General features: G+C 41.7%; 1 protein-coding gene and 1 long non-coding RNA gene across 5 annotated transcripts in view; one reads left to right on the forward strand and one right to left on the reverse strand.

Moving 5' to 3' along the window:
• The window catches only part of LOC106018090 (uncharacterized), a 33382-nt gene extending 21486 nt beyond the window's left edge, over positions 1-11896 (forward strand). For both annotated transcript variants that reach the window (XR_011809776.1, XR_011809777.1), the window contains 2 exons: positions 2070-2153; positions 5546-11896. This is a non-coding gene — a long non-coding RNA (uncharacterized lncRNA). The remainder of the gene's footprint in view (positions 1-2069; positions 2154-5545) is intronic.
• FGF3 (fibroblast growth factor 3) lies at positions 1141-22113 on the reverse strand. Of its 3 annotated transcripts, XM_072038980.1 has the most exons (5): positions 20803-22113; positions 19099-19202; positions 15981-16114; positions 2804-2997; positions 1141-1379 (listed from the first exon to the last, which is right to left on the reverse strand). In XM_072038980.1, exons 1-4 carry the CDS (start codon positions 21038-21040, stop codon positions 2937-2939), a joined length of 537 nt encoding a protein of 178 aa, XP_071895081.1. In that variant the 5' UTR covers positions 21041-22113; the 3' UTR covers positions 1141-1379; positions 2804-2936. The 3 variants fall into 3 exon arrangements, with proteins under 3 accessions (XP_071895081.1, XP_071895082.1, XP_027314593.1); XM_072038981.1 differs by lacking the exons at positions 1141-1379; positions 2804-2997 and adding an exon at positions 12022-14467; XM_027458792.3 differs by lacking the exons at positions 1141-1379; positions 2804-2997 and having other exon boundaries at positions 12022-16114.
• Between the last annotated feature and the right edge of the window lie 3167 nt (positions 22114-25280).

Here is a 25280-nt window from a genome sequence, read left to right on the forward strand (position 1 = left end):
TTTTCTTACCAGGCCTGAGGGATGGTTTGCAAATCATTCTCATGCTTCATGGTGCCTTCAACTCAACGTGAACACAGGCTGCAAAGTTAGCTCCCAAATACATTGGATCACGAATTGATGGTGGTGGCAATGTGCTTTCAGGGGATTTAGCGCTTCCCCCTCTTTTGTTCCAATGGGAACTGGGATAGGGAAATGATAAATTCCCAGAAAAGAGAAAAATTCTTAAAAGTTTTTGAGGTTCACAGTATAGTCTAAAAACCACTTATGTCAGGAACGAGTAGCCGGTCCAAGATAAAGTGGTTAAAGGGTGGGTGCATGGAGGCTAGGAAAAGGAGTTGCCTTAAATCAACATTTTTGCTTCATGTTGTGGTGAGATGGCCTTCCTTTTTTTTGTTTTCACCAAATCCATTCTCATTTATGACAAAGTTACACATTATTATATTTTATTTAAGCTTCTGCTATGATTATGGATAAAGGAAAGACAGTTCCTTTAGCTGCAAAGTGGAATATAATCAACACCTTTGCTTGTGGACTGACTCTATGCTGCTGGAGGAGCAGACACGTTTAAGCAGCAATTTGGAATCACCAAATACTAGCCATATATATCTAGCTGTTGTTATACTATAAATATAATTATTGCTATTATTAGTATTAGCAATGGTTACTATTACTGGTTATTATTAGTCATAATTTTTACTGTGGTACCACTTAGGAATTCCCTTAGTAGACCAGAGTGCCATTGCAATATGCACTGTAACACTGTTACCATGACAATTTTTCTCTGTTTGCTGGTGTGTTTTGGCTAGAGAGCCAGCTGTTGACTAGCTGTGCTCCAAGTTGCTGAGCAATAAATCCCAAACCAAATTCATGACCAGATTTCTGCTCTAAGTCTCAATCTTGTGACTTGCCGCATAGGCTGCTTTGCGACTCCACCTGACTTCAGCAAGTCACTCTGCAAAAATACCACCCTGACACTGAAGCAAGTGGCTCCCACGCCAGTTTTTTGAAAGTATACCTTGCATACTCATTTGTACAGGTAAGGACAGGAGATTCTGGTGGGGAGAACAACAAAGAAGAATGTATTTCTAAAAGACTATGGAAACAAGTGAAGATGAGAGTAATTTCTTTGCAATACAAGAAAGAGTTTTTAGAAGCACATTATATTGAGAGAATTGCATTTAACTAAGCAGGAGGAAACAAACTTTGTGAAAAGTCAGTGGTTTCTCACAGATGAGATTTCTCTGACATCTTCAGTCTTCAGAGGTCCACAAATCATTGGCCTGGCTTTTAGGTTGATGTTAAACATATAAACATTGTTAATCCTTCCATGGTGGTCATCTGACTTTTTTCCTTCTTGTAGCAGCATGTGAAATTGGCCACTGTGCACAAAGAACTAATATCAATGCACAGTTCTCTTGCAAATGATGTTTCCCTTGAAATGCATTTTCAATCACACACATCATGCACTGAGCAAAAGAGGTGCATGCAGAGGTGTTCTGAGTCCACAGTGCCCACAGAGATCCCAGGGACTCATCCATCCCAGGACTGCTGGGTGCTACAGCCCTGCTGCCACTGGGACTGCAAGCCATTAGCACCTGAGGGCTGCTGGGTAGGCCACGGTATGTGAGCTAATGGTCCCAAACCATTACCTACTGAGCTGAAATCCTTATCACAAAAGCACTGTGGTTGTGATTTGCATCTCTCCAATGTGTGGGTTCAGTAACTTCCATATGCCATTACCAGTAATCTCCCTCTGTAATCTTTCTAGCAGCTCTGTGTCACAAATATCCCTGCTATAGGTGTTATGTTTTCTGATGGTTCACTTAGCACATTCAGACATCTTCCATGCTCACACCATTGTTTGATTATGTCTTTTTAGGGTTAAGATCTGATCAGTATATGTACACCCTCTTCTGAAGCTAAACTGACTTTTCTTAAGCCTGCTATTCAGCTGTGCCTGTTTTCTTGTTCACAAGCACTCAAGCAAACGTCTCCTCAAACACCACAAACAGGCTAATGCCTCTTGAGTTTTATATTCCTTCCTGTCACCTCCTTTTCTTTTTCTTCAGCTTGCTGTAATCACATCTGAATACCAGAGACAAGTCCTTCCGCAGCTTTGAAAAGCACTGGGAATACCTGACGCTGTCCCACAGGTAACACCTTCATTGTTAGCATAGCCAGAAGGACGTGGCTCTTGGAAAGGGTGGCTGTGCATCCCACAGGGGGCTGCATCCAAGCAGCCATGACATCTGCGGGGCCACTGCACTCCCTTGATCCTTGTGCCTGTGCTTGTCACCTCAATGATTGACCTTTTAAATTTCCCAGCATGGATTATCAGTGATCTTTTCAACACTGCTTGGTTTTCCATCTCTCCTATCTAGCTTCTCACCTAAAGTCCTTGGTTTTCTTGTCTCCCTCTTCAGTAAGATAAACGTTGGAGGGACGGTTTGTTCTGGCAGGTTACTGACTCTGCTCATACGGAGGTGTGAGCTGTGTGAGATTTTGACCTACTCCGAAGCACAGCTGCAACACAGATTTCTGCCTGAGCAGATCTGGTTAGAAGTACTAATGAATTAAAAGCAGATCTGGAAACTAGTACTGGGTTCTAATTTAATGCACACTCAGCTTTTGTTCAGGTTAATCACAAAATTGATCTGTCCATTACTCTTCACGCTAAACGCTTTCCATGCTAAGGGGACTTTGTCCTTGATCAGGGTTTATCTGATTAAACACTGATAAAGCTGTATCATGATACAAGTAGGCAAAATGCTGCAATTAAAAGAAGATGATCATTCAGACTTACCTGTTGTGACTGAATGGGAAAACCAAGCTTTTTTTTCCTCCTTCAGGCTCGCTCAGCTTTAGTCCATCTCTGGCAAAAGTCTCTCAATCTTACAGGTGTAGTAGCCAATCTCCAGGGAGAGGTTGAGATTAAATTAGGTACCCTTGAAGCAAATCTCCAGCCACATCTTGCCAAATATAACAGTGTTACAGGTACTACAAAGATAATGAGAAAAATACATATTGTTTTATTAATTCACATATATTACACATTTATAAAGTAGTACTAGTTATGATAAAAGCAAAACCCATTATAAATTAGAAAATTCAGAAGTCACACCAATCAAAAAACAGTCACAATAGCATTCATGCTTTGGCATTTTAGTGAACAGACCTGTATTTGTAACAATGTTTTAAACAAATAAACAAAAAAATCACTAATCTGTGATTGATACCATGTTTAGTAAAAATATCTCATGATGATGAGGAAGATCTGTGACATTTTATTTCTGCTATGAATAGGTATAACAATTAGGGCTTCCAGTTCAGATTCCAGAGAAACGTCTTTCTTCCATTGCATTTTTCTCTTTTCCTTATGTGCCAACTCTTATAAAACAAGATACCACAGGATTTAATTCTAAAAATCTAATATTACTGCCTTGTGGTGAACTGAATACTACAGATTCCTGCTTGATAATACTGTCTCATGGGATTCCTGTGTGGTAACAGAATCTCCCAGGATTCCTGCCTGGTAACCATATCTCACTGGACTTTGGTAGTATTTCTCCCATTGGATAACCCCAGCCCCACCAAATAAGCAGTCATAAACCTCATTATTTTACATGACATTATTTCACTAAAGTCAGATCCTGTACTGATTGAATCAGTGTTCTTCCCCCACTCCCCCCAGCTGATTTTCACTAAGTTAGAATCAAAGCTCCAAGAAAAAAGAATATTAAGGAGTACATTATTTGTTTGACAAGAATAACATTAAGAAATACTTTCAAAGCAGCAATAATAGACACATTTCATGGCTGGCTTATTTTCATAGAATTGTTCAACTTCTGCAGGACTTACACTTTGTCTTTAACAGTATGTGGACTAGAAAGCTTTATATTTTCTGAAAGTGAGATATTACAACTGATCTTCCTCATGCCTCATGCAATGCTAGCTCTGTAGTGATACAAATCTGAGCAATTGTAGTACAGCTAAAAATCACTAATACTATAGGCCAAATCAAAGAGTGACAGACCTATGAAGGATTTTTCAGAAAGTTTTGTGCCCTGGGGTTGGGATGCCCTGATAGGCACCAGTGCAGGGCTTGACTAGCACAGAGTGGCCATAGCAGAGCTCTGAGCAGCTGAAGCTCTGGCTGAGCAAGAGAAGGAAATTTGGAAACACAGACACTACTAGGGCTTGAACCACCATGAGGGCATCTGCAGAATAAATGTTGGGAATGAAAAAGATGAGCAAGCGCCACCTTCTATTAATGCACTGTATCTCCTGCCTCATGTTCAGACAAATAAATGCACACAAACCATTTTTTTCCTTTTCACAGCTGTCTTTCAGTCTAGATATAACACTCAAAACCTCAGAATCTTATGGCTTTTTGGAGCCCAGGAGCTCTTGAATCCAAACCTTGCTTTGATACCAACTTTTCTCCACCTTTGATCGAGTCATTAAACCTCAAAGCTGTCAGAGACACAAGTGTCTGTGGTAATAATCCCTGACTACTTCATGTTATTTTTGAGAGGGTCAGTAAAGATTCTGAAGGTGAAAATATGACTGACAAACTTGATAGTGGGTCTGCCAAGAAACCCTAGAATTCCCAGACAGTTCAGCTGCCTGAATTACAATTGGAATTGGTAGAGACGCACACAGGTGAAAGGCATTCCAGAGCATCACTGGCTTTGGCCCTGGGTGGCACAGCACTGTGATAACCAGAATGCCTATATGTTCTGACAATTTCTACAGGGGTGATGGAGACCAGGAATGTTGTCAGACTGGGATCTGTGTCTCTGCGCTATTGCCTTTTAGGGTGCTTCTTGCTTTTTGGGCAATGAATTCAGAAAAACGTGTTCAAGACTTGTGGAAATATCTGCAGGCAGCCTGGACAACGAAAACAGGAAAAACAAAACACTTCTTACCAGGGGCTTCAGACAGCCTCTTAAGGGGGCACTCATGACTTTCTTGTGAGTCACTACCCCAAAATACTGTAAGTGCTATTCGTTCAGCGGGACTCGCGCTGCAAGCTGGAAACAATCTAGGGAACTCTCATCTTCAGGTTGGTGGGGGCTGGCAGCACGCGTGCTCTCTCACTGGGAACGAGGGGCGAGACGAGAAAGAGCACGGCTTCGAAATTGCTCTCATACATGCCGTGGAGAGTGGAGCTGAGGGTCTCCTTTGCAGCTCTCATGGGAACAACGAGGATTTTTTTTGTGTCTGAGGGGTGGCTATGGCAGGTAAAGTTGATGCAAACTGGGAATACAAAGAAAAGGTGCAGAGGCTGGGGGAGAAGCATGAAAATTCCTGCCACTGCCTGCTCAGTTGTCTGTTTGGAAGAGTCGGGGAGAAACTTTGGTGTATATCCCATTTATAGCCCAGAGGACCTTCTTAGGACCTGAAGCCCTATTGCTATAAAAATAGGGGAGAATCCATAAAAGCAGCAGCATCTCATATATAGCACAAATCTTCTCTTACAAGATAGGCAAGGAGCTAAATGCTGTAATTAGAAGTTCACTGAGTTATTTTCTGTATGTTGCAGCTAACGACACAGAACATGGACTCCTGATTGAATACCAAGGCAGTAAATCAATGGAGGGTCTTTGCTACCGTTCATGAAATGCTCCAGCTGTGCTCCAAAGGATTATAATGTCAACAGAACTCTTGATTTGAATCACAGCCTTGCCTTCACTCAGGGGCCATATATTAGTCTTGAAAAGCAGGCAGTGTTTCATCGCTCAAAGAAAAGAGAATTGCTGAGCTGAAAATAAAACGATGATGTAGGGGAGAAACATTGCAACACAGCCAAAGGAGATGTACGGCAAATTTAAGCGAAACCCTCTTGAAATTTGAACATTATTTTTCCATGTTTGAAAAGTTTAGGATAAGTTTCACAAGTTTAAATTTAATTCTTCCTGATACTTTCAGAAAGTGCTGAGCCACCTGATTAAGTGCTTAAGGTTGTGAATCCTCAGAGCTACACCAAAGCCAGTAGAGCAATGCCAATTGACCTCAGACAAGGATCTGGCACTAACATAGGGTATGATATGTACCAGCAGTCCCAAGAACCAAAACTTGTATCTTCTTAGAAATTTGTTCAGAGAACAAATATCTTTCTGCATATAACTTGTGGTTATGTTTCTGCTTTCAAGCATGTACAAATAATGAAAAATAGGCTGTAGTCCACAGAGCTGAATTCCTGAAGGCGGTGTAAAAGGTGTAGTTTTGCCTTAACAAAACACTTGAAGTTTCCCAGGAATCTTTTGACATTTAGCAGGTGTCCTCTTGCAATGATTGTAATAAATCTTAGCAACTCACATGCAACCAGGAAAAAAAAAAAAAGAAAAAAGAAAAAAAAAAAAGCTGAAGACTCTCCTGATGATAACCTTGAAGCTGTTGACGAGGTCACAGTGGTAGTGTCAGTATAGTGTCAGTAGTGCCATACAGCAGTTTGCACATGTTCTTACTTTTTTTATTTCTATAGGAATCAGCTGCTGCCAAAGTACACATGATACAAACTAGAATCTTGATTATTCAAAGCTCAGTCATAGTCTCTGTTTCCTATAATACAGTTCTATCCCTGGTATTTATTGCTTACAGTGAAAAGTATCTCAGTTGTTCAAAACTGTACTTACTCAGATTCAGTAACAGGACCCATTAAATCAATTTGCAATTAATATGGTGAATCCAAAACAATTTTCCCTCTCATAACGGTACTGAAGAAATACAAAAGTTTGCATAAAATTATTCAAAAGGGGAAAAACTTCACTTTACTTTAAATACTTCTCTTGAAAAAGAGGAAGAGATATCACAGAGCTCCTGGAACTTTGTGCAGGTTTATATCTTTACAGGAGCAAGAAAACTGGCCATTACTCCTCTCTGAAATATATAATTAATTGAAAATCCTGCTTTTCACAAGCACCAATGTGGAACAGCAGCTTAAATACAACAGGGTTGGAGAGTTGAGCCAAGTTCCTGAAATGCAATACCAGTTTCTATTGCACATACTCTTGCAAAGTCACGATTCCTGCTGAGGATGACATTAGCCTGTTTCCTGGTCTTGCACGCAGTTTATTTTGGTTCCCTACCACCATGTGTGAGATGTGCACAGAGCTTTGCCAGCTCCTGCTCCCTCTGCCGGTAGCAGGATTGTGCCCAGGGCTCTTGCCCAAGGTGGCTGCCATGATGGGTTACTGGTTGCCATCAGATGATTCAAGAGCCTTCCCACAAACACTGTGCATCTCCTTGCATTGTTGTCTTGCATAACATGAACTCCTCTTCTGATGGGGTCTTCAGGTGCAAATGTACATGTCACCAAAGTCGAATACATGATCGTAAAACAGTTGTAAAACTGTTAAAACATTTTACTGGCTTGCCATCACAAACAGTCAAACCAAATGAAAAAATTAATATGAGTTTGTTTCAAAATTAAGTGAACTTGAAGTATCACATCTGCAAGTCAACGTTGTCACTGGTGCGTAAAAATGCATTTTACGAGTCTCAGTCACGGTGCTTTATTCCTGGAAGTATGTGCAGGAATTTTCTTTACTTTTCATCCATTTTCTCTATAATTTCATGGAGGCAGCAGCACCACAACATCAGCTCAAAGTGTAAAACACTTTTCTTAACCTTCTCTGCTTGTATTTCAGTCTGTCCATGTTTCTTGTCTGAGTGCTTTGTCAAGATTGCATAGAGAAGAGGCAAAAAGCGTCCTTCGTTTTTTCCACAGCTTTTTGAACAAATGTTTCATTATTTTCTAAAAATATATTTCTTACTTTGTTTAGCTATACACGTTCTTTACATAGGCCATAACCTAGATTTGCTCCAAAACCTAGTAGGAAAGCATACTTTTGCCTATCATTCTAACTCACCTTTAAAATGGTAACCTTGTTCCAATATTCAAATGCAAGATGAAGTTTATAAATTAAACTATTTTATAAGGGTTATTTTTTATAAGATTTTTTTTTTTTTTAATTAATATGTTGTGGTTTTTTTTCATCTCACCAGAGTCATGATGAAAAAATCATTAAAAATGTAGCATATAGGATTTTTTTTCTGTTGAAAAGAAGTTACATGAAGTGGTTGGCCTGTGCCATGAGACAGAACAATGTCACTGCAAAACCACAAAAGTTTTCATGCGGATCTATTATCAAGAAAGCTTTCTTAGTTTTTGTTCTTTGTAGAGATCCCAATGTTTGTTAGAGTTCAAAACAGGAAGCAGTATTAAGTTTACATTAAAATAATCTTACCTCGTACTGAGATATGGGGCAGAGTCCATGCTAATCTTTTAGAAAAAGGTATTAAAGGAAAGTTAGACTTGTCTCCTTCCTTTTTTCCCAAGGAAGTATTTAACCTGATCAGACTCCATTTCTTGCCCTAGGATCTCTTTGCATAGTGACAAACACAAAAGGCTACACAATCAAATGTAGGCCCTGAGTTCAGACCCTGCTATCTTTCTCTCCAGCAGCTGAAGCCTTATATTTGCCCACAGATGAGCTTTCAGAAGTGTTTTTTTGTTTTGTTTTGGTTTGGTTTGGTTTGGTTTGGTTTGGTTTTTTTTGTGGGTTTGTTGCAGCCCCTTGGAGATATACAACAAGCAGCCATTAGCCTGGTCACATCCCTTATGAAGAACTAAGGAGTAAAGAGTTGACCCTGGTCAGAAACCATTGGGCTGAGTTTGCTCAGAAGGGGGAAAAAATGGGATTACCCTGACCCATTTACATTAGGAAACTTTTTTTTTTTTTTTTTTTTTTTAAAAGGGAAAATCTCAGTTCTGAAGAATCCTAGACTCCCTCTGGGAAGATCTGGGAACAGCTCAATTTCTTATGGCTATTTTTGAAATGCATGAACAGCAAAGCACTGGAGATGCAATGAGCTCATCATTCAGAACTGGGGAAAGAAACGGTTAATCTGATCCAGAGGGTTTTCTTTCCATATGCCCTACTGAATATGGCTAACAGATCCTCTGAGCAGACAGACTATGGGACACAAATAAACACAGTTTCTGCTGCTGTAGTTTTAGACCCATGTTGCCATGAAAAAATGTCTAAGAATTTAAGGATAAATTTTCAGTTGTTTTCATGGTCTGAGCAACACATGCCTGGGAGACTCCATTGTCTGAGCAGTATAAACCAAGCATATATTATCATACCATAACTATTCCATACAGAGTAATGTATGTCACCTAACTTCTAGTGCTACTGTCTCAGATTGTCTGCAGGCTTCTTTCAGGCTACCTCATTTCTGGTGGCATAAAGTAACGTTTGTGTGACTTCTAGTGGGAATGTAAAAGGAAGGTGTAGCTAACACTTTTCTTGTAGCTAACACCTGTGTTAGGCACTTGGCTGAGCTATACCTTCTTAGTCTTTTGTTTTGTTTTTACAATTTTAGACAGGTGCCAGCATATGGGGAGCTCTCTGCTCTGGTTCTCCAAGGGGTGCACGATCCCAGCTACACCAGGCCTTCAGGTGCTCCTGCCATAGTTGAGCACTATGGATGTAGCTTTCTAGAGTCAGTTCTCTGTTGAAAAGCTGGGTGACCAACTCATCTCTCTGGTGACAGTTTCTTTTAAAAGTCTATCACAAAGTTTTCTTTAAGTCATCCAGAATATCATAATTAAACTCTCCTCATTATACCTGAAGAGATTTAACTGGCTCACAAACCCGAGTATCTGAACTTGAAATTGCCTTAAGTAGTTGAACTGTAAAAAGCAAGTTTGTGAAGATGTCTGAAATTGCATTAAATAGTTGAACTGTAAAAAGTAAATTTGGGGAGATGTCTCCCATAGCCACTCTGTTAATGTTTATTATCTCACCACCATCTGATCTACGCAGGACGTTGCAGGAGACTCATGCACAAGCAATCCTTTTCTTGGTTCTAAATGATCAATAGCTTCCTAGCACCCTTCTTAATTCTTTTTTTTTTTTTTTTATTAGTATCAGCATATCTCTAAATTCTACTCACAGATAAATCACTATTCTTCAAATCTAAACAGTTCAGACTGCAATAAAGATCCTACAGCATGTAGGATTATTACTGTAGGAAAACACAGCATTTTCTTTAATATGTGAAGACTCTGAGCTTGTTTTTGTGGTCAGAAAGGGGATGCACCCTGGATTTCAGAAAGTCTTCTGCTATGCATCGGTGGCATCTAAACTATTGCAGAACTAAAACAGGATAGAGTTCTCTTTAACTGTCTAAATTTGGAGGTGGCTCGAGAATGCTAACAAAGGAGGACAGTTACCATCAACTGTTCTTTAATTATAGATCTGCTTGTTCACCTTCCCAAATCCTTCAAACCTTCTGAAAGGAAACAGGAGACATTTGAACTTGAGCACTGCTACAAACTTCAAAGGCACTGGTTAAGATAGCTTTAAAAGAAAGCAACTCACAATCAGTTCAACACATTTTCTTCCACTGTGCAAAACATTTCATCAGTAAAAAATAAAGAAAAAAGAACAGAAATCTTCTTCAACAGATAAGGAAGCAGATACACAGAACTAATGAAAATACTGCCTTATCCAAGCTATTTGGCTCTGGTGTGTTTTTTAGTTCTTACAGGGGTACAGATTTCCCAAATTTTCGTAGAGACTTAGCACATATACTCTCTCTCTTTCTCCCTCTTTTTCTATAAATTCTTGCTGCTGAAATAAACCTTCCCAGCATTACAGTTATGGGCAGTGCTCTCAACTGAGAAACTGTACACCCAAAAACCAAGGCACTTTTTACTTACAAAAAAAAAATAACCATTTTATTCACACGGGCCCCAAATGGTTCATTGCATGCATTTACAGAAGACTCAAAGTACTCCAGAATCCCTCACTTGAAAAAAATGGCAATATGCCATTAGCATAGCAAAAGCTCAGAATCCATATTCCTTTTTTAAAATGCCATTACTGGAACAAAGAAAAAATAATGCTTCCATCCCTGGAGCTGTGGTGACATGCCGGCAGGACCAGAAGCAACCAAGGGGTGATTGATGTCATCTCACTTCCACTTTTTAAGCTCAAGAAAATGCAGTAGTATCTGTCCAGATCTAGTTTGGAAGAAGACACTCTTTGCAGTCTCCTGTATTTGACATGCTACTGTCCCTCCACTGTCCGTGACCTCCCCACGCAAGGAACAGAGGCTGATGAGACCCTTGGTGACCACAACCATATTCCATGTTGTAGCACAGGCAGGTCATGATCACTTGCATCCCGGAGCCAGGAAAACAAAGTGTGGAGACAGATCTCAATTTTCCCCAGACCACCATATCAGCTTGGGCCACACAACAGAACCTGAAGCCCAAACTCCAGCATCAGATTTTTACCTGCGAAGTCTGAAGGGCTTGTTCTTCCTTCACTTGGAAATGGTATCAGATTTAACCTGCATTATGTACATGCTAAATGGCTGTTACCATAAATAATGTTCTAACATGATAGAATTGAACCTGGAAGAGTTTATGCATTTCATTCCACTGTATGCTGTTTCACTTGTCTGTTTCTTTGATAGTGTATTTCACCAGTAAAGGATTGTTTTTATGTTCAGTAGAAAGATGCTGTATTTTTTACCAATAAAAATAGCTTGCTTTCCTAAAGGAGAAGAAGAGCTGTTGGTAAGGCCCTTTTGTGCACAGATTATTGTTTTAAAAAGAGATCACAGCAGTTCTTATCAAGATCTGTTTGGTAGAATGGCACACTGATCTCCTTGCAAATGTTTATCTCTTAGAAAACAATTCTGCAGGCAAACAACATGTAAATGGTGGTCTTAATTGAAAGTCTCTTTTTACAAGGCCTTAAGAACATTACAGGTAATTAAAATTGAAATATTTAATTCCAGGAGTATAAAAATATATAGAAAATCCTTTGCTTTGGGCACACACCTGTAACTGTATTTTCTGTATGTATATTACATTCAGTAGTTTCATGATTGCTAAACTTAGAAATGTTTGACTTAGTTTGTTTTAATGTGTTTTCAGAGAGGTACATTGTAAACCACTCGCTTTCAGTATAATCCTTGAGTTTTTGAGGCCAGAGAAAGGATTTCTCACTTTTAATGCCATTGATTATACATTTTTCAGAGAAAAAATACATATAAATATGCAATACATATACATATAAATATGAAGAATCTTATCATTTATATAAAATAAAAACAAGCACTAAGATTCAAAGTTTTCATCAGCATCATTAACAACTTTATTTTCTGAGGTTATTGTCTGAGGGGGAGATTCTGGACTTCAGTGCATAACTGTGGTGGGGTGCACAGGGCAAAGGTTTTAGCTGTAACTCAACGAGGCTTTTCAAGGACATTGTTTTGTGATGTCTCATATTGCCCTGACTGGCTACAATTTTAAATATATTCACTTGATTGCTCCTCTGAGCTCATAATTACCGATGAGGCTGTGAATCAAACAGATGATGACTAATATCAGTGTAATAACAGCTTTGCTTTCTAGATTTTTATTTCAGCCTGTACTGTTCTGGATGGGAGTAAACCTTCTGAAATCTGGGAGAGTAACTTGGTTCAGACAATAAGGGAGAGTTAAGCCTTGTCAACCAAACAGTTGAACTAATACCAACCCCTTTCCAAAACCAGGTCCATGCAACCATCCAAATCAAAGGCATGTGTGGTCAAAAAGATTTCTTTGCTTATTGTTTTATTGTTTTGCAGAGGGTTGTGCAGTGGTGAAGAAACACAGGAAAAAAAAATCAGGAAGTAAAGCCGGAAACTCAAGAACTCACAAAAAAGATTGCAGCAAACAGGGAAGGCTTGGGCCTATGTACTGCCATTAAAAAAAAAATCTCACAAAAAAAATCTTCTCCAGAATTATTTCATGCTTGTTGTGACTGAGGAAAACAACAGTTTTATGTTCTGTGTAAATAAATAAGATTATCTTAGAAACATCACCAGTATCACTTTTAAATATTCAGTGCTGGGGGGCATAAGTGTGAAGCAGTTTCCAAGTAAAAACAGGGTGCACCATTATTTCTTGGTGAAGGCTTGTGGAAACAGGTACCAGATCTATAGCGAGTGGTGAAACAAAGAATCTCAGGATGACAGAGGAATGACACTCAGTGAGAGAGAAAATCCACTCTGAGAAAGTGGAGAAAAACGTGTGAGTAAATTGGGAAATAATTCATGCCTTGTAACATAGTTGTTCGAAATGGGGTAGCAATTTATGTTTCATAAACAACCATTGCTTTTTATGAACAGAGGATGACTAAAGTACTAACACAATCACCAAAGACCAGAATATTTGTCATGGAGTTTTGAGCAGTTTGAGAGCTATGATGGGCTGAATAAAGGATTAAACAGATTAGGAAAACTGTTTCAGCTATAAGTCAAAATGTCATGAATCTGGAAGGGCAACTGCATTAAGCACTCAACCAATTTCTTCCCTCTTATTTTCATTCAGTGAGGAGTTACCACATTGTCCCAGCTCAGACAGCACCATACACCTCAGCTGAAGAAACTTCAAATGTTGTCAGCTTTGCTACAGAACTTGAATCATTTATTAGAGCAGTGCACAGGAGAATGAGCAAGTGTATGGAAACTTTGCTAAGTTATCCTATCAGATTCTGGCCCAAAGAAATAAAATGAGTTATAGGATGCAGCTGGGATAATTATTGTGAATAGGATTTCAGCCTGTCTGTGTCTAAGAACTGTGGAATTAAAGGTTACTAAAAGAATATTAAGCAATGAATGTCTGCAATGAAAAGTATTTCAACAAGAACATCCTCTTTACTTTGCACAGATTTTCCACTGGCTCCTGATTTAGAGAACATCATGCTGCCTGTCTAGTCCTGTGCAGATCCCATTTCCATTTTCAGTTATTTTGTAAGAGCAAAAAAAATTGGGAACATAGTGCACCATTACCTGTAACCTATTTAAAACCTAGATCTATTCTGTGTGCACCACTTTATGTTACTTCAATGTACATAATTTCAGTGTCTTTTTGCATGTCATTGGTAAGCAGATTAAAAAAATAATAATAATCTGATTTTCTTATTCAAACACAATTTCTTCCTTTGTTGGAATATTACAAAAAAAAATAAAAATAAACCAAAACAAACCAAAACAAACAAACAAAAAAACCACAAAGGTGGAAGTAAAACTGAGTATACTTTTTGGTATAAAGACACCTCTTGGTGTTCATATTTATAGGGATGTAAGCAGTACTAAACCTATGACTGCTAGGCTTAATAAAGTCATTTTATGTATTAATTTTAATTCTCTCTTTCACAAAATTCCCCCCTTGGTGATGAAAGATTTCACTGATGGGCATTAAAATATCATACTGTTATTCAGCAGATAGCCCATAAGAAGACCTTCATGTCATTATAGCTTCAAATGGGATTTGTACCTCTCTGTTTCCATGTAATGTCGTATTTAACTTGCAGATCTTTTGTTAAATTCCGGTTGAATGCTTATTTCAGCACAGTTTCTCTTTTCTCCAGCTGTGATGTATCAAAGACTAATTCTAGGAAGTGAAGAACACAGGGCAAATCTCATTGAAATTATTAGTATTTGTGTTTGTCAAGTGCATCTAAATCTTTCTATTGTTCTATCGTCTCTGGTATGTTCAGAGAAAATATTAAAATGTAACCCTTTGCTAAAAATTAAACTTGTAATGTGGACTCCTCTCAGCTTTGCAAAAATTAATTTCCAGAACAAGAGTATAAAAATGTATAGAAACAGATTTTCGTGGAATGAGCCAGAACTCAAGATCATGAATCTTAGTCTAGAGTTACAGTTTTCAGTTTAAGACTACTTCAGGAAAATAACAGGCATTTAAAAAGAGAGGCAGAACACCGCAGCCAACTTAAACTGATGATTCACTACAGATTTGTGTGTTCAACGTGACAGTTTTTTTTCCAAATAGTTAAAATGTATTTACATATTTCACCTAGAACTACAAATTCCTGTAGAAAACTCAGCTAAAGAAAAGTCCTTGATAAATATTCTCATCCTCAGTGCCAAATTTTTCTATATCACAAGTTCAGTCAATACCACAAGCTCAGCTTTCACATCATACTTGGGACCTATTTTAGGAAATGATTTATCAAATGGTAAATATGTATATTGCTAATGTTTGGCCAATGCAAATGCCACCTTGCCAACATTCATTTATTTGAATGATGAGATCAGGAGTCTTATATTTTAATTAAACAAATCCAAAAATACTGCAGTAATGTGCAGGTCTGTTGAAAAATTTAAAGTAGCTTACAGTTTCAGGTTTCTTGAATGCTCAAGGAAAAAGAATAATTGATACTAAATGATCATATAATAAAAATAAATATATGTTAGGTACAAAATAAACCAGTTTTCTGATTCCTCTGTTCCATACAAATAGGAATGTAGTCTTTTATGAGCAACTGCCAAAAGAGCCATGAAAGTGCTATGCTTCCTCTGTAGACACAAAATTGGTAAGTGTAAAAAGTTCATATGATCTGGGAGGACAGTCACAGAGATAGTACCCTATGGTGAGCTAGAGTGAAAATACTAGCAATTATTTTTTTTTAAAGAAAAGAAAAATGTGAAAGCCATCAACAGAATTATTATATAAAACTAAATTACATTTGAATGTGCCTTAGCTTATCTCACATCTTTTTTACCATGGATAATAATTCTAAAACAGCTAAAAGTAAGTGGTGTGACTTTCAGGTATATTATACAGTGTATCAAAGACGCCCATGTTAATGTTTGCCATACAATCACAGCTGTTAGTTTCTTTTAGTAGTATTTTGAAGACTCTCATTCACTTCCAGTCCCAACACAAGCTCCCCCCACCCCATTAACGTCCTCTCCTTCTTCGCTGGTTCTTACTGGGAGGCCTCAGGAGGCTCTCTCGATATCTTGTATTTGTGTGGAACAGTCGGACCATTTCATGGTCTTTGTTATCCAATACTCTGGGCAGAAAGAGAGAGGATTTCTGTGTCCTGCGAGTTTTAAAGCCCCTCCTGGGTCGTCCTTTCCCATTGATTGAGACATACCAGAGTCTCTCTGCACTGGCTTTGCGTTTTGTGCTGGCTCCGTTAGGTACAGTCCGGTACAGACGGGATGCGTAGGTGTTGTAACCCAGCTCATGGATCCTCTCCACAAACTCACACTCTGTGTTATAATTCTCCTGGAAAGCAAACACGGCAAAGATTAGGAAAGGCTATTCAGGCCATAGCTCTCTTTTACCTCAATCAGATTGGACTAAAGTCATTTGCAAGACTCGGCTCAGTTTTAGGCCAAGTGCAGCAACAGCTGGTAAGAAAAGCTCAGAGAGGTGCTACCGAAGGCAGCTCTTCCTCCCTCAGAAGAGCTGGGCCTGAGCTGCAGTGCGGTGAGGAGCCCGCTCTCACCAGCAGAAGAGTACTCTGTGGGTCAGAAACAAACAATTTGAAAACAAAAAATGGCATGTGAGTAGGAATTAATAGCTCTTCTGGTTGTTCAGCTGTAAGTTTAATTTGTTTGTGCTTACAGGCCTAAATATGCCTGTGAGCGGGGTGGAGGATTTAACTGCGGCCTACCAAACTTTGCCATTAAAAAGGGAAAATTCTGTAGTTGAGCATATAATGTGACACTTTAGTTGGTATATTAGTACCTAAATACACCTGTGGTGGTTATAACCAGTTTATTGCAATGTTTTGAGCTGTAAAAAACACATTAATGAAACTTCAGCACAACAAAATGAAAGCACCTTGCCCACTTGTGTGTTCCTCCAAAATGCCAGGCTGCTCCTTTATCACAAACTCTAAGGGAGAGTACATACCCATCCTGAGGGCTCACATTTTACATGATCTATCAAAACTTTCCAACTTTCCTCATATTCTCAACTGAGAGAAAACCGTGTGTGAGAGCCTGGCATGAGGAACTCCTTCCTCCTCTCTGGGAGCAGTAGAAGCAGTACAAATAAAGGACGTGTACATCTTTTTCAAAGGACATTGTACATATTTTTCTTAACTACAGAATTGTCTTTGCTCTATCTGTGAGATAAAGACATCAGTATCTAACACGTAAGGCACAGAGGCAGAAGGGAACTGCTATCATGGTCTTTATGGAGGTTTACCTTTAGAAAGGCCTCTCAGAAGACTTGGAGAGTGCACAGGTGGCCAGGCTGGGGCCAGAAAAGCCATAGGCTCCATTAGCAACATGTCTTTAATGCTGTTCGCTCACCAGAAATGCTGATAGGCATTTAACAAGATTTTAAAAGACTCCACATGTCTCAGTTTCACAGCTGTAAAACGGAAGTGCCCTTCCTTGCGAGGACAACATTTTGCACATGCTGTGGTGCTGGAGCCCATGCAACTACCATATGTAGGTAGATTTCTGTTGCTGTCTGCCTCAGATCTGGCTGTAGAGGATTTATCACGAAGATAAACTTCAAGGATTATCACAATGTACTAAGGACACAAAAGAGTTCTGCAGACTCAACAACCTCATTTTATTGACATGGGGAAATTGGTGATATCAAGGGATAACTGAGTTACTCCAGTACCATTTCATAAAATGCTTCCTGTATCATTATCCCCAAAGAAGTCAGACTTATTTGAAAAGGGGGACTTGCACAGGTTCCTTTCATAGTAACACCCATGAAGTAGTCGGCCATTTTTTCTAGGCAAGCTAAACCAGGAAGCTTCTCCTGAGCTTAGCCCTCACCCCTTACTTGTTCTGTGAAAAAAGCTGGAATTCAATAGCTGTGCCTGAATTGTCCCTCCAGCTCTGAAACAGTCTGTCTCAAACTTGAGCTGGACACCCATTTTTAATTAATATTAACTGGAGGCATAGCAGTCAGCCATGGTCAGCCTCAGCTCTGGCACAGCAAAGATAGTATGTCCTCATTCCACTTCAGCTGCACTTTCCTTTGCCAAAATTGTTTAATGCCTGGTGCTTTGTACCAGCAGAGAACCTTCATCTTTACAAAGGGGCCCTTTAATTAGTGGGCATCATGAGACACGTTCCAGAATCTGGTTCGCAAACACTATCAGGATGACACTCTTGAGAAGGAGGAATAAAATACATGAGAACAGGGAAGGTGACTGAGTTGACTGTGTTACCTAAGTTGAACTCACAAGGAAAAATCCCACGTGTCTTGAGAATGCATTATGCCGCTCAAATCAACAGAATTACATAAAATTACTATTTGGAGGAAGAAGACTTCACATAGCTATATTTTACCCTTTTCAAATCTGCTTTCCTGCCACAGGATTCCTGGAGAAACTGCACAGTATGGTTGTTACACAGTGGCAGATCACAAGATTGCTGGGGATGTAATCAAAGATGCTGGAAGAAATTCAAGTAGGTAGGTAATACGTATAGCATACACACTGGCTAATAGGCCTTCGCATGTGCCTGAGTGTAAAGAAGTCTAAGCTAAAGTATTTTGTTCACTGAGGGGAAATACTGTCTGGGCTGAGAGGGCAAGACTCCCACTAATAAGAGCAGAGCCCAGATATTACCTCAAAGATCGAGACAAAAGTTAGAGTAGAATAAGGTGTTTATTTTCACCTTTATGTTCTTATACCTCCTCATACTTCCTTTCCTTGCTATAGCCCTGCGTTTTAGTCCCTGTGAATTCTTTTTCTGTCCAGCCAAACGCTCTGTGAGAAGAAACTCCTCTCAGTAGGTTGGTTTCCCGTAACAGAGATGCTCAATTGCTTCTGGATAATCTTCAACATTTATATGCCCTGCTAGTGTCCAAGACCTGTAGTGAATATAAATATAGGAGCATTTTGAATAGAGGTGGATATTCTGCACCACAAAGGCTGGCTCCTGAGGTCTTTATCAGTGCACACAATTGCTCAGCACTCTGGCCACATGAAATACCTTTGCTGAATACATTATTCTGCTTTTGGCTGTACAGGCAGTATGAAAGTAATAATATATCTTCTTTCTACTTTGCAAAGTACACTGATCAGGTTACCTGTAACAATTCCAGACAGAAATCTGTTATAACAAAATATATTTTTATATCTATATGTTATAAAATACTATAGGAAAAATGAAAAAGATTTAATTATTTTCTCTATAAACGTTAATTTAAAAGAAATCAGTGCTCCCCACTGGACCTGTTCTCCCCACAGGAATTGACAGGCATATGCCAGAGGCTTAACTGAAACTTACCGACGCATAAAGTCTGCCCCTTTTGTTCATGGCCAGGTATCTGCCAGAGAACAGGCCCTTGATGGCAACGATCCCAACATCAACAGCTGTTATTTCAAGGATACCTAGAAACAGAAACAATTGTGAGATTTCTTGTTGTTCCCCATCACATGCAATTTTCTGAGATCTGTTTGAACGACTGCTTACCTGCAGAGTATGATTTCACAGCTATCACCTGCTCACATCACAATCATACTGCAACCATATGAACTAAACAAGGCTATTATTTGAAACAATGTAAAACAACAAGGATGTTGGAATTGTTTGAGATAATCTCAACAATAAATCCCTTAGATGTCTGATTGAGATTGAACTCTTTCAAAAATGAAAAAGATCTGACACTGAACTACAGGTTTGCTTAATCCTATATGTATATAAGAAAGTTTAAATCCTCTTTAATGCTTAGGAACACAAGAGCTCTTGACTTATTGAAACCAGTCACAAAGCGGTCCATTTCAGGACAAAGCCCTTGCTGAGGTCTCCAGAGAGTAAAACAGAGCATTTCAGAGCCACGTATACAATTGTGAAAGGAACTTGCCAGTTAGGAGGTCAGCATAGCTCTCCAGACAAGGACAATACGACTGTCTGAGCCAAGTTAAAAGACAGGAGATGTTTCAGGCCATCAAAGATGGGGTCTCAAACATTGGAAGGGTATCACAGATACCCTTGGCACAATACCTGCCAAAATCTTAACATCCAGCCAACCATGCCACCATGCTGATGATGGCACAAGTGGCTTGGGGGCCATGCTATAAGCACAGGGCTCTCTGGCTCAAACTCTGCTCTCAGTCCACCAGCTCTGGGATGATGCAGCTGGGTACCGGTGGTGAGCCTGGCACCCAAGCCCACTGCTGCCTTTGGGCAATGATAAATCAGAGCTGGGCGCTTGTCCCGCTTGCAGAGCGGCATTACTGGCCCGACCACGTCTGTGAGAGTTGGGCTAGGTTGGGTACAGCTGTTTTGAATCAGCCACCGGTTCGCCGCTGAAGGATGTCTCCTCCGGGCTTTGATAGCGAGGGGGTTTTCCTCTAGGAAATAGTGGTTTTCCTTTATGGACTTCAGACAGATCCCGGAGGTCTCCCTGTCTCTGCGTGCCGTCACCAGCCGGGATTTACGCTTCCTGGGGCGGCGGGGCCGGGTGCGGGGGCTCCCGGGGCTCCACCAGGGCAGCGGGGCGCGGAGCCCCGCTCTCCTCCCTCCCCAAAGCCCCCCCAAAAAAGCCCCCTGTTCCCGACGGATCCCGTTTCAGCTCAATTACCACCGATCCCCGGCACATGTCGGAGGGGGCAGATGTGGTTCAGCCCGGGGGGAGCCCCTCGGGAGATGGGCAAGCCGGGGAGGGACGAGGGCAGCCTGCAGCCCGCCGAGGGGGGCGGTGGGGCTCAGCACCGGGCTCACGGACGGGGCTGGGGACCTCCGGCAGGATGCGGAGGGAGCAGGGCTGGGGGGTCCCACGGGGACCGAACCCCTCTGCCGCAGCCGGGGTGCCGCCGGGCAGAAGGAGGAGGAGAAGGAGAGGAAGAGGAGGAGGAGGAGGAGCGGGAGCAGCCCTGTCCCGCTGCGGGCCCGGCACCGGCATCGCCTCCGGCCCTGCCGCAATTGGTCCTGGCGGGCGGCCCCCTCCCCGCTCGGCCCTGCCCGGGGAAAGGTGCGCCCGGTACTCACTGAAGACGCTGTTCTTCTCCAGGGTGCCGTTGATCTTGCCGTTGGGGTGGACCTGCAGGTGGTACTTGGTGGCACAGAAGAGCTTCCTGCGCCTGGGCGCTCCCCCCAGGTGCTCGTAGACGCCGCCGCGGCCCCCCGCATCCCGGCGCGGCCGGGGGTCGCCGGGGGAGGCTCCGGCCGGGCCCGGGGCGCACGGCTGCTGCCACAGGCTCAGGAGCAAGATCCAAATTACGAGCATTGTGGCATGATGGCCGCGGCGAGCAGTCTGCTGGGGCGACGGAGGCTTGGAGCGAGCGGCACCGGGGGTCCCATCAGGGACGTCTCGCTAGCGGCGCGCCGGGCTGGCGAAGCGCGCTCCGGTCCGGGTGGCGAAGCATCGGCGAGTTCCTATCGGCCTCGCTCCGGCCCTTTTATCTGTCTCAGATTTACTTAAATCAATAGACATCGGCAAAGGCCACCGAGGAGTCCCAGCTGTTTGTGTTAGATGGAGCTGCCGCGATCAGCCTTCTCCTTGGGTTTCCAGCTAGCCAGACGGCACGCATGAGAGACCGGGAGCAGGAGGAGGGGGGAGAGGGAGAGACCCACTGAAATTCGGCAGGAGACCGCGGGGAAAATAGCTGATCGGCAGAGCATAGAAATAAAAGCCGCTTCCTGCAACAATAGCCCGATCTGCGACCAATTGATACAAAGCAGAGGAGGCAAAAGGTATCGGGCTCGTGTGAACTCCCAGAGTGCAGCGTGGATAAAATTACACACACGCAGCATCTCTCCCCGGCGCGCCGCACGCACCCCCCCACGCTCACACCCCCGCCGGGGGGGGCTGCGGCCGCCGCCCTCCGCCCCGCGCATCCCCCGCGGGGCTCCGCCGCCCCCTGCCCAGCCCGGGGTACCGGTGCCCGAAGCAGGCGGCCTCGGGAAAAGCTCACGTTAAACGCAGGAGCCGCCGAGAGGGGCTCAGCGCCCGGCTGCTTGGGGGGCTCACGGTGGGAGAGCGTTTTAGTGGGGTCAGGGACCCTCTGCCACCCCCCTCCGCTTTGCCCCCGGTGTTGAAAGCAAGCAGTTATTACTAAATCGGTCAGTTCACGGCTACAAGTAACACCCGTTATTTAGGCAGGTCTTCAAGATACAGTCATTTCCAAATTAGCTTGAACAAAGTAGGGCCCGGCCGGAAAGCAAAAAGTTGTCGTGTACGTCCTCGGATGCATTTGCAAAAAGCTGGAGCTAATCCTTTTTCTTAACTTTGGTGCCTGGTAAGTCTCATTAGCTGTAGCAGATCTGCACTCGCTACCATGTAGCTTCACAAGACTGCCTACGCTTTCAAAATGTGATGGAGCTACCTATAAATAAATATAAAGGGAGGCAAAAGGTTCAACAACTCGGTGAATTACGCTGCCCCTGTGTGTTACTCAAAGGCAGCTCGTTAATTAGATTTGCATCTGAAACAGGCAGTAGGAGTTTTGGGAAGTGTTTCAGAGATAATTAGTATTAATGTGCTCGAAGGGCACACAAATACACCTTTGAAGTGAGTCACGACAGAATTCAAACGTTTGACCTTGATCGATATAAATTTTTTCCCCAGTATCGGTGAACATGTAGAGGTCTATAAAGTATTTTTAAAGGGCATTCCTACGTAGAGCAAGAGGATTTTCTTACAAGTTAAAAAAGGAAGCTTTTACTAGTGGGAAAATAAGCGAAGGGATACGACCTTTCCTTAAAAGCACCTCAGGAGGACGAAAAGGTCTCGAAGCTACTCCCTATTTTAAGCTGTGCTTAATATTTAGTAGTTCTCCAAGGCTAAAAGGCTTTTCATTATACAGCCGTCTGGAATAAAAGGAAACACATAAAAAACCCACAAGCACCCCTCTCCGCCATTACCACCCTTTCCTCCCCCTTTTCTTCTCCACCAGTTAAGCCCCAGCCTCACAAGGCGAGTTTGATCTGGGGATGATAAATGTTTGTACAATTAATTCTTTATTGCTGTTTTTTCTGCAGTGCCACTTCCAGGCACTAATGCAGTTCCAGCACGTTTAAGTAAAAGTAAACGGTTAGGAATTAAAATAATTAAAGCACCGGGTCTGGTTAAAAATAAGTAAATAACAATAATAATGAGGAAAAAAAAAAAAAAAAAAAAAAAAAAAAACGGAACAGGGCAGGACCCTGCTCTCGCAGTGCATGCGGGGGGGATGCTCTTATGCGGGCCAAACCCGCCAGCCCCCCCCCCGAAATGACCTTCGAGGGGGTTGCCTTGGGGGGGCCATTTCGGCCCCCAGCTAGCCTGGGGCACCCCGCGCATCGCCCCGTCCGTGCGCAGCTGACATTTGACGGGTCGGGGTTTGCGGGGAGTTTTTCATCAGCTCTCGGAAAAAAAACAAGCCCGCAAGATCCTTCCCACAGCCTCCCCCCCCGCCTCCCACCGCAATAATAAACCAAAAAGACTAGTGGGTGGAAGAGTAACACGTTAATGACTTTTGCTCAAATTGCTTCCATCTTGATCACATTTTCATAATTAGCACCATCATCTACAAATCTTTCCGCCCTGGGCATCTAACACAGACGGGCTTCCCAAGCGATGTGTATTCTACTTATTAGGGAGGGGAACACTTATAGGTCTGTCATTAATGGTTCCCTTTCAAATGAAATGAATCCGACCTCCACTGAAATATCAAAGGGCTGTAGCTACCTCGTCTCACTTGGTACAACACTGAATAGCGAGCAACCTTAAGTCGTTTTGCTCTAGTCAGACATCTATACAATAAAACATAAGCCCGCTCTTGTATATTTTAAGTTGTCTGGTGACCATTTCTGAAAACAAAAAGGGTCCCTTTGATGTGGTCTAATTCTATCAGAGGGTGGGACGTCAGATGTGGTCTACCGATCCTTTCTGGAAATATTTTTAATTATGCCCCAAAGCTTCTTGTAGCCCCAAAGTAATAATCAGAGAGCAGTTTAAGTCTGTTACTTAGAGTGGAGGGGAGAACAGGCTCTAGACCGTATGTAACTAAATTAGAATTACTACCTATAATGATCTATTAATTCGCTTGAAATGTGTAACTCTAAGTAGAACATGCTAGGTATCTATTATTCCTTATGCTTGATCCTGCTAACGGGATATTTCTAAGCCTTCTTATGGTTAAGCCATAAAGGCAGCATTTTCCCTGCAAGTCATAGGGTAACAGTGAGCATTTGAGGCAGATGTTTTTATTCTTACAGCGTGCTCCTACTGCAGAGCACGCAGGGCACTTGTGTTCGTAGCTGATATATTCCGATACACACGTTCAAGAGCTTTGTGACACAGCAGTGCATATTTCTATTCGGGTATTGCATAGAAGTAAGCCTCGAAAAACAACGTAAAAATTTTGAAAGCTCCTCTCCAGAAGGGGAAAAAAATAAATACTAGCCAAGTTTTTGCAATGAATCAGCTTTAAAAGTGCCGCGATTCCGGACGAGCTCTTCCTACGCGGTCCAACGCCGCCGTGCCCGCAGCTCGCTGCCCGGCTGAGATTTACGGGCTGCCCTGCTCTAACGAGAGGGAAGTTGCAATTTGTAGAGCAATAAATACCGAGGCGGTGGGTGGAGCCCCCAGCAGAAAAATCGCCCTCCTTCACCAATTAAAAATCCATCCTAGCTCCAACGTGGACCGTGGGAAGGTCTCAAGGAAAACAGCCTCGGTGATGGTTAGGTGTTTGCTAGCGACTGAGCTAATGCCATCTTTTGAACGTAACTGTCTTGCCTGCTGCAGTTTGCTTTCACCTGCTGCTGCTGATGTTGGACAGAGGTTATAAAATTCAATTGATTTTGTTCAGCTATATTTTGTTTTCTTTGTGGCTTCCCAGTGAGGTTACTCTGCACCCTGTGAACATAATCTTGTTTAAACGACTTTCCAGACCACACAGCATCACATTACCCACCTTTATATGTGTAGGCAATATTGTTTATTGGATTGTACACTCTTAACTCCCGAAAAGCAGGAGAGAGTGGAGGAGGAGAGCCCTGGGCAGTAACTTCACAGCTTCCAAAGTTTAGGATGCTTTTTCAGGTGGAGAAAGTAAGATTTAGGTCATTTCAAAGGTAAATAAATGCAAAGACCTCTCTGAAGGAAGCAAATACATAACAGGCATGCCATCAGTTCCCTCTTTATGTTTTTCATTTTCATAGTTACTTGTTATGCTTTTATGTAAAATCTATCTGAGGTCTTCAGACAGAATGGTACAGTTCATTCTATACTTACGATGTGAACCACTGCTATATTACACTTCAGACAATAAATTCATTTAGAACTTATAAGCTATAAGCCTCCATACTTAGTTTAAAGGCACGTGTGTTTTACTGATATCATTGTGATCTAACTATATATATATAACTCATCTGTTATATGTATGCATTTAAAATTATTATCATTAAATATTACTTTAAATTACTTAAATCATTATTATTTATTACTATTAAAAATATTATTATTGTTGTTTATAGATTATTCA

This window comes from Anas platyrhynchos, chromosome 5 (assembly GCF_047663525.1).
Source record: "Anas platyrhynchos isolate ZD024472 breed Pekin duck chromosome 5, IASCAAS_PekinDuck_T2T, whole genome shotgun sequence".
NCBI classification, from domain to species: domain Eukaryota; kingdom Metazoa; phylum Chordata; class Aves; order Anseriformes; family Anatidae; genus Anas; species Anas platyrhynchos.

Coding starts and splice junctions, on each gene's coding strand:
- FGF3 (XM_027458792.3), bottom strand. CDS start 21,040: ATGCTCGTAATTTGGATCTTGCTCCTGAGCCTGTGGCAGCAGCCGTGC. Junction 19,203..20,802: donor GGAGAAGAACAGCGTCTTCA/GTGAGTACCGGG, acceptor TTCTGTTTCTAG/GTATCCTTGAAATAACAGCT. Junction 16,115..19,098: donor GGGGCAGACTTTATGCGTCG/GTAAGTTTCAGT, acceptor TTTGCTTTCCAG/GAGAATTATAACACAGAGTG.